Source organism: Portunus trituberculatus, chromosome 25, assembly GCF_017591435.1.
Source record: "Portunus trituberculatus isolate SZX2019 chromosome 25, ASM1759143v1, whole genome shotgun sequence".
NCBI classification, from domain to species: Eukaryota; Metazoa; Arthropoda; class Malacostraca; order Decapoda; family Portunidae; genus Portunus; species Portunus trituberculatus.
The window spans coordinates 18,576,705-18,589,204 of record NC_059279.1 but is presented as its reverse complement, the minus strand read 5'-3'; the positions used below and the strand labels follow the sequence as shown (position 1 = coordinate 18,589,204).

General features: G+C 44.1%; 3 protein-coding genes across 3 annotated transcripts; 1 reads left to right on the top strand and 2 right to left on the bottom strand.

The window, feature by feature from the left end:
- Window positions 1–2,871: 2,871 nt before the first annotated feature.
- LOC123508696 (facilitated trehalose transporter Tret1-like) lies at window positions 2,872–4,748 on the top strand. Its single transcript, XM_045262563.1, has 2 exons — window positions 2,872–2,974; window positions 3,466–4,748. The coding sequence occupies exon 2, from the start codon at window positions 3,489–3,491 to the stop codon at window positions 4,668–4,670; it is 1,182 nt and encodes a 393-aa protein (XP_045118498.1). The 5' UTR covers window positions 2,872–2,974; window positions 3,466–3,488; the 3' UTR covers window positions 4,671–4,748.
- A 227-nt stretch (window positions 4,749–4,975) lies between these two features.
- On the bottom strand, window positions 4,976–6,654 carry LOC123508697. The gene is given in 3 exon segments (XM_045262564.1): window positions 4,976–5,591; window positions 5,594–6,182; window positions 6,605–6,654. Coding segments are annotated over 3 exon segments (759 nt in total). The 5' UTR covers window positions 6,623–6,654; the 3' UTR covers window positions 4,976–5,439.
- A 4,337-nt stretch (window positions 6,655–10,991) lies between these two features.
- LOC123508927 (neurotrophin 1-like) lies at window positions 10,992–12,197 on the bottom strand. Its single transcript, XM_045262962.1, has 2 exons — window positions 12,062–12,197; window positions 10,992–11,749 (listed from the first exon to the last, which is right to left on the bottom strand). Exons 1-2 carry the CDS (start codon window positions 12,077–12,079, stop codon window positions 11,051–11,053), a joined length of 717 nt encoding a protein of 238 aa, XP_045118897.1. The 5' UTR covers window positions 12,080–12,197; the 3' UTR covers window positions 10,992–11,050.
- Between the last annotated feature and the right edge of the window lie 303 nt (window positions 12,198–12,500).

Sequence of the window (12,500 nt, the reverse complement as noted above, 5' to 3'; positions counted from 1 at the left end):
TTTTACTGTCTGATTTCATAATTTTTGTAGATAATTTGTATTTTGCTGGACCAATGTATTATATTTATTGTATTTTATAGTGTATCTTGTTGTGGCCAATAAAAAAAAAAAATAATAATAATGATAATAATCATGAGGCGGATAAGAGAGCTCTCAGTGACCAAATCATCGCATGGCTATTCCGTCACACGTGCTTTTTTCTTCGAGACTGTGACAAAGAATAAGTTTACATTTTATTGGAAATTATTAAATGATGCGGAGCGCGTGGACATTGTGTTTGTTCGCTGTTGTTAGGCACCCAGCCTGACATTGCAGATGTTGTAAGGTCACACCAGATTAAATTTTACACCACAGATGAATAACCCCTTAAAAGGAATATGTACGTACATAGAGCATTTCTGACTTGAATCAACTTGTACTTTCGCCTCTGACAATAACTGTAGAAACTCTGTTACACCACTGTATTTGAGTATTTGCATTATTACAAGGACAAGAGTTCTGGGAGTATGGTGTGGCGTGTTCAAGACAGCGTTCTCCACGTAATATACACAGCACAGCCACACCCAGACAAGAGTGTGCCACAGCAGCCTTGAGGAACACTTAGTTCTTCGAAAAATGAGGACTGTAAAAATATGAAAAGGCTAAGCGGACTCAGAATGCTTAAATATAATAATGATAATAGCTCTGTAATTACATAAATGGGACAAAGTAAAAACTGCTTTTTACTAAGAATAATATTTACTAAAATACATTAGAGAGGTATTAGCTATGAAGAATACTTGGGTAGTGTGATATGATGTAATGTGATTGCTTATTAATTTTATCAATGGCAATAAAAACAACATGAAAAAGCTCCATGATGTGTGGCTGTGTGTGAGATGGAGGGTGCGGCGATCACGTCAGGCCCGTCTTTGTCTGTCCACGCTCATCACCTGCACACGTGCATGCACAGATACACTTCTGCTATTAACTAGACTAAAAGGTTCATTATTATGTGATGCCGCTACATATAGCAGCAGCAGTAATAACAATATCCCTCGTTACAGTGGCGTTACATATTCACACTGCTTCATTTTAGTATAATAAAAAGGTGAGGGTTAGTTGTCTTGTTCGTGGTCGTTTTGATATGGTCGAAATACAACAGCAGTGGTCGTCGTTGTCATGTTGCCGTCATCGTTTTGAATGTCTTATTAATTTTACACTAGTCTTACTAAATGTATTTGTAGGCATGTAGTACCTGAGATCAGTTTCAGTCTTGGAAATCAAGCGGTGTACCTTTCCGTGATAGGAAACGACAATCCCATTTTTACAGGAATTACGAGGAAAAAACAAATAAGAATATAGATATGAATATCTTGGTGACATGACAACCATGATTTGCAATACTGAACAAGGGCCACTCTAACAAATCTCAGATTTCTGCAGGCGAGCGGCCAAACAAAGTCTGGTTAACCAGGTTTTCGTGTGCAGGTGAGCAGATGTGTACACTCATTCCTATCGTAATATCACCAGTAGTGATTGGTTGCTAAAGCGGCAAGCCACATGTTCTGGGTGTGCGAGTACGTGTGGAAATTTGTGTTTATTATATTATTTTAGTCAGAGACGGATTATACACACACACACACACACACACACACACACACACACACACACACACACACACACACACACACACACACACACACACACACACACACACACACACACATACATATATATATATATATATATATATATATATATATATATATATATATATATATATATATATATATATATATATATAGAGAGAGAGAGAGAGAGAGAGAGAGAGAGAGAGAGAGAGAGAGAGAGAGAGAGAGAGAGAGAGAGAGAGAGAGAGAGAGAGAGAGAGAGAGATATTCATATATTATCTTAGAAGACTAAAGCATTATTCAATCGTCGCTGTCTTTGTTTGCAGCTGCTGGAAACCCAAAAAGTAGTTAGGGGAGTTTGAACAACAACGAGGGACGCATCTTAACTGAGTTTCAACTTCAAGAATAACAAAAGGAGATGGAAGAAAGTCATTATAATCCTAACAACGAAATAACACTAATGAAGGATCAGTGTATATCTGAACAGCAACAGCAACAACAACAGCAGCAGCAGCAGCAGCAGCAGCAGCAGCAGCAACCCCGCATTAAGGTAAGGAGAAGAACGCTGAGAAATTCTGTTACCTTACATGATCCTGAATCTGCAAGTCATTTGGTTATGGCGAGGAAAGGGAGAGCAATAAGGGAAGATGATAGAGTAAGCAGTTGGAGGGGTGAGAAAAACTGTCGGAGACGCCTCAGAACACCTAACTTCATAGAAGCTGTTTTAGCAAGAGATGAGATGTGAAGTTTCCAGTTAAGATTATGAGCAAAGGACAGACCGAGGATATTCATTGTGGAAGAGGGAGACAGTCGAGTGTCATTGAAGAAGAGGGGATAGTTGTCTGGAAGGTTGTGTCGAGTTGATAGATGGAGGAATTGAGTTTTTGAGGCATTGAAAACTACTAGATTTTCTCTGCCCCAATCGGAAATCTTAGAAAGATCGGAAGTCAGGCGTTCCGTGGCGTTCCCGCGTGATCTGTTGATTTCCTGAAGGGTTGGACGTCTCTGAAAGAACGTGGAAAGATGTAGGGTGGTATCATCAGCGTAGGAGTGAATAGGGCAAGAAATTTGGTTAAGAAGGTCATTAATGAATAATAGAAAGAGAGTGGGTGACAGGACAGAACCCTGAGGAACACCACTATTAATAGGTAGAGGTAGTTTTCCTATGAAACTACGTATAAAGAGAGAAGATGTTAATGTGATGTGTTGTTTTCAATAGTGGTGGCCGGTCCTGGTGATGTCAGTGGTTATCATTTCGGAAGGGAGTTCTATCTCCTTTTCCGGAGTCGTTCAGCCACAGCTAACCCAAGCTGCCTCTGATGATGACTTCTCCTTGACGGCCCAAGAAATTGGCATCTTCAGTGAGTAACACATGACCATTAAGTATTTAGTGTGTCCGCTTGTGTACACTTCATGTGCCATCAACACCTCACAAACACTTTATGGCACACATAGATAAATGATAATGAATAATGAAAAAAAAGATAAGTTAGCGGGAATTCCTGTCCACGAGTTCACTTTGAAGAGGGAAGCACTACATTGGGGACTGATGTAACCTATTGTGTTTTGGAGGTGCTTTCTCATACTCTTTTTCTGAATACAAAGATTTATCATGATGAGTTACTGTTTTTCTATTTCGCAACACTGCAACTGAGTATAATAAAGATAGAATTTATTTCTTTTCCCTAATTATTGTCCTCTTAAATTCTAAATTTATTACCTTTCATAAGTAAACATGGAGAAGAGGATATAATCATATTCTGGAGTGGAAGTTACTTATGAATTCGAGTGTTTGAAATGATCATGCAGTCATCTAAATAATACAGTGTAATATTGTAAAATTGTGTTACAGACAGCCTTGTCTTCGCTGGTACCATGGCAGGGGCCTGTTTCTCCTGGCCGCTGTCGTCCTTGATGGGACAGAGAATCATCATCGTGTTGGGACTCTTCTTAAGTGCGTTTGTCTGGCTAACCCTGATCCTCACCACAAGTCTCTGGGTCCTTTATCTGGCCCGCTTCACTCATGGCATGTGTCTAAACTTATTATCTGCTTTATCCACTTCGTATATGGTTGAAACAGCTGACAAGAACTCTCGAGGATGGCAGAACGGGATCTTGTATGTCTGTAAGAGTGTTGGGCTCTTGGTGCCAGCCATTGCCACCATGGCAGGCTTAAACTGGCGCCAAACAGGAACACTTTACTGCGTCTTGAGTCTCGTCCCCATCCCCAGCTTGCTGTTATTACCGGACTCACCCAGATGGCTCATGACTCGCGGCCGTAACACTGACGTCCAAAAGTCTCTAAAATACTTCCGAGGAGATAATTGCGAGATTGAGTCCGAATACTCAAGTATTGCTGCACAGGCGGTGATGGAAGGGCCGGGGAACATCTGCCACCAAACGAGTATGTTGTTTCGAGCACCTACAAGGCACACGATGGGTCTGTTGCTTATGATGATGCTTATTATCTATTTTGGTGGAAGTCAATTGGTAATTACCTACTTGGTGCCTATATTACAGTTAACAAAGACGAGTATTGATCCTTACCAAATTAGTATCCTTTGCTTCATGTCAAGAATACTGAGTGCCATTTTGTTTGTATGTCTCACACACCGTCTGAAACGAAAACCTCTTATAATTGCCGGCTTCATAAGCACGTCTCTCTCTTATGGAATGATAGGCTTGTACTTTATCCTCGAGAGGTTTGAAGTATCGGGTATCAGTTGGATGCCCATTGCTGCAATACTGATCATTTTGTTCTCTGATGGCTGTGCTTTCCCGGGATATCACACCATGGAAGGGGAGCTGCTGCCGCTGTCCTGTCGCACCACTGGAATCTTAGCATTGAAATGCGCTGGTGGAATCTCAGGTGTCGTGAATAACATGACCTACGAGGAGATGATTGTGGCATTAGGAAAGGATGCCACTTTTCTTTTTTACGGTGCCTTGGGTGCTATTTGCCCCTTTGTTGTCATGTTCCGCTTCCAGGAGACTCATGGTGTTGCACTCGAGAAACTCACCAACAACATTGGCCAGGAAAGGCGAACAGATCCTTAAGGTTTGAGGTGTGTGTGTGTGTGTATTATCATTGTTATTGTTATACATCTCTCTCTCTCTCTCTCTCTCTCTCTCTCTCTCTCTCTCTCTCTCTCTCTCTCTCTCTCCTGTATTCAAAACAGTAGTTGCATTTTAACAACGTTTTATTTATTTTTTATGACAATGAAAATGCAAAAAACAAAAATACAAAAACGAAAAGACGAATATTAAAAAAGAGAACAACATTAAAAAAAAAAAAAAAAACTTACAAAACATCAACATATCACAGAGATGACTAGAGAACTGCTTTCTTTACATGAGTACCGCCTTGGGATCGCTTTGCTCTTCTTTTTGTTGTACCGTCTTTTGTTGTGAGTTTCGAGGAGAGAACGGGACGCGTGTTCTCATTTTCTGTTTACTAGTCAACAGGAACCTTCATGGAGTGTGGCAGACTAACAGAACAATAAATCATAAGAGAGGGATGCTGAGTAGTGTCATGACCTACCTACTTCAATTTTCTTTCTAAAGTAAACAATATGTACTTTTTTTCTGGTTTTTACGAATGCTGCTACTGCTTCTACTTATTGTACCTTATCTTAACTAATTACCGCTCACCTGTGCACGATCAGTCGACTATTACCTGTTTCACTTTACCTAAGTTGAAAGATTGAGGTCATCATGGCTTTGTCACGTGGTGGCAGAGGGAGGGGGGCATGGCGGAGGCACAATGGCACTTCATTCGTGTGTGTGCTTCTCCTTGGGTCAGGTGTGGTCCTGGAGGTAGAGGGCGTTAGTGGTCCAGGGTGGAGGCGCCGAGGAGGCAGGCGCAGCTGGCGGGCAGCTTGAAGGTCTCCACGGCGAAGGGGAAATACTGGTCGTAGGGGTCGTAGACAAGGAAGCGGTGGTAGATGGACTTCTGCAGGCAGGAAGATTCGTAGCAGAGGGGACCTTGGGGCAGGGGTCGCCGGCAGTGAGACAGTCCTCCACGCGGGTGGTCTGGGTGAAGGTTTTGTAGTGAAGTTGAATCTCGTTGACCACCACACGCCACTTGCCCTCCGTGTTGATGGCGCGCAGCGGCCTGATATAGGCTGTGACGGAGGGACAGAGGTAGGTCTCTTCGTCGATGGTGTCAGGCCGCTCCACGGACAGCTCTGTGTTGAGGTCAGCCACGTCGGCGTACAGGTGGTTGAACTTGTCCAGGTGGTACTGGATGGCGTGCTTAATCTCATACTCCGGGTACTCCTCGTCCTCCAGGCAGTAGGTGTCGTTGGTCAGCTCGGCGCAGGCGGGAATTTCAGGCTCGTGGTAAGGCTCAGGGTGATGGTAGACAGGCTCCGGGTGGTAGACAGGCTCTGGGTGGTAGACAGGCTCCGGGTGATAGGCCGGGGCGGGGTGCGGCGCCGGGTGGTAGGGCGCCGCGGGGGGATGCTCCGGCACGTGATTGCTGTCGTACTCCACTTTGGCGTCCCCGAAGTTGATGGAGACATGAGAGGTGGAGGTCGCCGCCGCCGCCGCCACAAGCGTCACCAGCACCTGTGATTGACAAGACTGTGAGTGCCACGTGGTCGCTACAGATGACTTAGATAGCTACAGAACACGGAACAAGAGGAGAAGACACACGTGAGAACATTAATCAACAACAAATTAAAGAAAACAGGGATGGACATGAATAAAAGAAGAAAGAAAAGAAAGAAAAGTGATAAAAATGAAGGAGAGGATACGAGAAAAAGACACGAGACACATCACAAACGCAACACAACCTCTACAACACCACACCACGTCACCACCACTACCCACCAATACACATACCATCACAACAAGACGTGGCATCAATAAACAAAATCTTACGCATATAAATCAGATAAAAATAAACTCTTGACATCTTATGACTTCCTGTAACCAGAAGCACTCAGCCAGCGTGTGTGTGTATTTGTGTGCCTCTACTCTGTACTCACCACTACCTTCCCTGCCATGGCTGTGTTGTGTATGGCAGCTGGTAATTGAGTGGAATGGCCCGTACCTAAACTTTCCCTCTTTTATACTCCTCCAGCTTCCCTTCTCTCCCCCCCCCCAACACCAATCTAGGTTGCCAGTTTGCTGTTTTGTTATGGTCAAGGATGTTGTGGTGGCAATCCTCGTAGAGATAAGAACTGAAGGAAGGTGAATGAGGAGTAGGAAGTGGAAATTAAGAAAAAAAACATAGAAGTAAACAAGGTAGAGGAAGGGAAAAGCATAAAAAATAAAGAGGAGGAACAAGGAAAGGAAAAATAAGAAAAGCATGATGATAAAAGATAAAAAAAAAAAAAAAAAAACACGAACAAAGGGACACAAGAATGAGCAAGAATGAAAGAACCGAAGTGAATGAAAGGAAAAAGAAGAAGGAATAGAAAGTAACAAATGTAATTCTATTTTATCTCCTTATTTGATCACTTACTACAAACTCCTTTACTTCAAAATTCCAATACTAAGCAACAAACGTTATCCTGCAATTAAAACGTTTCTCTGTCTTAATTATAGTATTTGTTCCTCTGAGTGTACGCTTGTTAAAGTTTATGATTTAATGACATATTGGAGGAAACGAGAGAGAGAGAGAGAGAGAGAGAGAGAGAGAGAGAGAGAGAGAGCGACAAACATAGATAGACAAACAAACAATAAACAGACAGACAGACAGACAGACAAGTGGGCAACCAAACACTATGACAGACAGACAGACAGACAGACAGAGAGGGAAATTTGGAACGCATCGGGAAAACAGGAAGAGAAAAGGAGGAGGAAGCTGAGATGAGGCAAGGAGGAAACCAGGAAGAAAGGGAGAGCTGGAGGGAGAAAGAGAGTGGCCGGGAGGGAGATGACCAAGGTGGAGGGAAGGAGAAAGGAGGGAAGAAGGCCTGGAGGGAGGAGTAATGGAGGGAGAGAAGGGAAAGATTGACCACTAAGAGAGGAGGAGGAGGAGGAGGAGGAGGAGGAGGAAAGATGGAGATAACATGATGCTACTTCCTGATTTCCCTCCTCCTCCTCCTCCTCCTCCTCCTCCTCCTCCTTTTCCTCTTCCTCCTCCTCCTTGCTTCACTTTCGTGTTAATGATGATAAAGAAAGAAAAGAAGAGTAAAAGAAGAAGAAGAAGAAGAAGAAGAAGAAGAAGAAGAAGAAGAAGAAGAAGAAGAAGAAGAAGGAGAGGAAGAAGAAAAGGAGGAGGAGGCTGAGTATGAAGAGTATGAGTATTACCAGGAGGAGGAGGAGGAGGAGGAGGAGGAGGAAGAGCAACAACAACAGCTACTACTACTACTACTACTACTACTACTACTACTACTACTACTACTACTACTACTACTACTACTACTACTACTACTACTACTACTACTACCTCTACAATTACTACTACTACTACTACTACTACTACTACTACTACTACTACTACTACTACTACTACTCCTAACTAGTATTACCTCTACAACTGCTACTACTATTATTACTACTACTACTACTATTACTACCACTACCACTTACGCATAAGACTAAGATTATATATGTAGTTTTACGTTATAAACATCTAACATTACTTTAAACACACACACACACACACACACACACACACACACACACACACACACACACACACACACACACACACACACACACACACACACACACTAACCTCATTTTCTCCACAACAAATCTCACAAAATGACTATAAACCTCCTAAAAACAACAGCAACAACAACAACAACAACGACAACAACATTAACAATTAACAACAACAACACTGGTAGGATCCACGAAATAACAACTTAAAGGATACCACAATGACATCCTTCTACCACACCACACCCATTACCACATCCTTGTTATCAATAGGAGGTGTACTTTGAGGACCCCGAGGCATGCCAACAGGTCCTCCCATCCATGGCCTTCTGCAAGATTAAACACTAGTCTCCACTTCCTGAAGAACCTTGTAGGGGAGAAAATCGTAACACTTATCCAGGAATTCGTTGCTGATTCTTCCTTATGGAATGTGAGAGGAAGGGGAATTGACTGCCTGACTGACTGACTGATTGATTAAAAGGATGACAGACAGATGGAGATGTAGGTAGATAGATACATAAATAGATGGACAGATAGATAGATAGACAGATAGATAGATTGATTGATAGATAGATTGATAGATAGATAGACACAGATAGCCCAACAGACAGACAGACTGATAAACAAGCGGGCAAACAGATACATAGATAGACACACATATACATATATTGACAAATAGGTACTAGATTGATAGATGGGTTGATACTTTGGTGCTGCAACAATGAGATAGAAAAGCAAAGAGTTTACTTCATAATCAGGCTGTATATGTCTTCTATTTGTCTAGTGTTTACTTAACTAAACTCTCCTGGAAGTTATAGAGGCTTTCAATAGCGTCCTTATGATTCTAGTGAGAGCTGAACAATACTCTTACATCGTTAACGAGGAAAACACCACTGTGGCCTTTGAAAGTAATCCTAAGGGGAGAACAAGGCATTTCAAATTGAGGTTCCGTGGGTCGAGTGTTGGTAGCGTGTCAGGGTTGAGTGGAGCTGCGAGGAGTTGAAATTAAGAGTAATGTAGTCAAGTTATGAGAATGTTTATGAGTGTTTTGTGACGTTTTGCGGTGAGAAGTGAAGGGCCGTGTGTGTGTGTGTGTGTGTGTGTGTGTGTGTGTGTGTGTGTGTGTGTGTGTGTGTAAGATATAGGTATGCATCTTATTGTTTTATTCATTCTTACATCTTCTAACTGCTTCACTTGAAGTTGGGAATCAAATTAGCGTGTAATCACCGCTTTAAAATATACTTGAACCATAAATAGATAAACAAAGAAATACAGAAGGCAAGTAAAATGAATAAAATAAAAAAGACACTAGATCAGCCAAAGAATGACAAAATGCAGAAGGCATTCGTTAGCCTCAGGAAAGACACACTGGCCAGACAATGAGAGCAGAAAGGGAGCACTGTAGCTATAAAGAGAAGAAACACTAGGTAAAGGAAAAAGATACTACCCTTACTGAAAATAAAAAGGAGAAATAGACGATATGTTTCATGGCTAGTACTTTTTTTTATTTTTAATTCTCAGAGCAACTGATAACATGAAGAGGCCATGTTAATCACAGCGGAAAACAATTTATTCGATGATAGGAAGGCAATGAGAAGGTAGACGGAGAGAAGAATATGAGACGTAGGCTACAGATATTTGAATATTTCGTAGCGTAAAATTGCATTAATATACCAAATCATGGAACGAGAAGGTGGAGCAATGATTAAAGCACACATAAATACATAAATAGCCTGCGAAATAGAATATAGAACTGAAAGAAAACAAGAAATAAAGATAGAAGTCAACAGGATGCGCATGTAGCACCGCGTTTCAGTCACCAATCTGCATGTAAACACAATGTGGCGGTAAGCAGTGCGCGGCGTGACAAGTAATATTTCAACTTTTTGTGTATTTGCGTCGAGTGTCAAGTGTGCCCCGCGTGTATTTGTGGGTGTGAGTGCCCCGTGGAGGTCGTAAAGGCGCTCAGAGGAGGAGGAGAACTGCAGGGGCGTGGAAAACATGGTAAGTATGTGCTGACAGGTAGTAGGCAAGGTAGTGAAGATGACAAGAGAGCGGTGAGGTGCCTCTGTTGTTTCTCAAGTGTCCCAGGGTGCCAGTATCTCTCTCTCTCTCTCTCTCTCTCTCTCTCTCTCTCTCTCTCTCTTGGTTTCCGTTGGTGCATTGGCCAAGGGAAGGTGGTCATGTGCTGTGGTCAATATAAGAAAAATGAAGGAGGCTGCGTAGGATGGCGCCATGGTCTCTCTCTCTCTCTCTCTCTCTCTCTCTCTCTCTCTCTCTCTCTCTCTCTCTCCATAATACTGTCATTTCTTAAGTTCTTTCTCCATATTATTCTAACAAGGTAAGTTAATGTCCTTGCTAGTGAAAAATTTCTATTTCCTTTACGAAGACACCAGTGTCTCTATTTTTGTCATAGTTTTATTAGATAGTCTATATAGTGTCACTTAAGTGTCAACGTGGTGTTATGAGGGAAAGAGAAATGTCAACGTGCTTCCTTTATTTTGTTTCGTCTTATTCTTTTCCCTTCATAATAAAGAGGTGCGGCGGAGAAGACCCGCTGTGACGCTGGCGCAGGATTGCTTGTGCTTACTGTTTAGCGAGGTAGAGAACTGCTTTCTTCACGTACCGACTTTGTTGTCCCAGGAATAGAGAGAGAGAGAGAGAGAGAGAGAGAGAGAGAGAGAGAGAGAGAGAGAGAGAGAGAGAGAGAGTTGCAGCGGCGAGTAGTGGTGATGTTGGTGGTAGTAAGCGAACTAATGCTAAATGTAATCAGTATGTATTTCTACAGGGTGCATTAGTATAAAGGCGCCATGTTAGGCCTAGTGGTCGAGAGTGTAGGCGGAGAGGAGGCAGGCGCAGCTAGAGGGCAGGGCGAAGGTCTCAATGCTGAAGGGGAGGTAGTAATCGTAAGGGTCGTAGACGAGAAAACGGTGGTAGATGGACTTCTGCAGGCATGTTGACCCATAACACTCCGGCACGAGGGGGCAGGCGTCGCCGGCGGTGAGACACTCCTCCACACGGGCAGTCTGCGTCAGGGTCTGGTAATGAACCTCAACGTTGTTCACGATGACGCGCCACTTGCCCTCGGTATTGATGGCGCGCAGCGGCCTGACGTAGGCGGTGGCGGAGGGGCAGAGGTAGGTCTCCTCGTCCAGGGTCTTGGGCCGCTCCACGGACAGCGCAGTGTTTAGGTCAGCTACGTCGGCGTACAGGTCGAGGACGTGGTGTGCGTTGTACTGGAGGGCGTGTTGAATCTCGTACAGCGGGTACTCGGAGTCCTCGAGGCACCACGGCTTGGTGGTGTTGGCGGCGCAGGCGGGCACGGCGGGCTCGTGGTGGGCGTAGGCGGGCTGCGGGTGGTGCGGGTAGACGGGCTGGTGTGCATAGGAGTGCTGGGGGTAGTAGACTGACTGTGGGTAGTAGCTGTAGGGCGCGGCGCCGTACGCCTCAGTGCCCACACTCACCACCACGTGGGAACTGTGCTCGGAGGCCGCGGTGGCTGTTACCAGGAAGACAACCTGCAGAAGGGAGGAGGAGATGGAGGGAGAAAGGAGGTGGTGACACTATAGCACAGCTTGAGTTTTCTAGTGAGTTACCGTCCTAACTGTCAGTGAAAGCCTGAATGTAGCATCACAAAATGAATTAGTAGTAGTAAGGGAGAAACACTTGCTTGCAGCCTCACACTGTCTTTTCATTCACATTTCATGAAACTAGTTACTGTTTAATACTATAAGTAGCATCATCGCGCAGTCACTGGATCCAACACGACGTGGCACTAGATACTAATGAAGGGTATGTAGCAGCAACAGCAACGAGTCTGCATGACTCACCAGGAGCCTCGCCGCCATGGTGTCTCCCCGACAAACTCTACTGAGGGAGTGAGCTCGGGCGGCGTCCCTTAGGTGACTTATATAGTCTTCTGCGGGCAGTAGCAGGCCGCTGCCGCTCACGTTCACTACTGCTGTGGTTAGCGTGGCAGGCTGCGTGTCGCGCTCTGGCTGGCCGCGAGTGTTGCATCAGGGCAGTGCTCTTGTTCCGCCTCAGAAATGACACCGGGAAAGAAGGAAGAGGAACGGCAGGGGAAGGAGGGGAAGGGGAGGAGTGGAAAGCACCACCGCCACACGAATAGATTAGTTTTTGATGAGGAGGTTTTGTGCTACCCTCGCCACCACCACCGCCACTACCACCACCACCACTGCCTGCTGCAGCTGCTGGTGTTTCTTCCTCATTAATTAAAGTGAGATGGAGGCTACAGCAAACTGTCCTGCC

Excerpts from the sequence above, each read along its gene's own strand:
- LOC123508696 (XM_045262563.1), top strand. The coding sequence starts at position 3,489 with ATGGCAGGGGCCTGTTTCTCCTGGCCGCTGTCGTCCTTGATGGGACAG.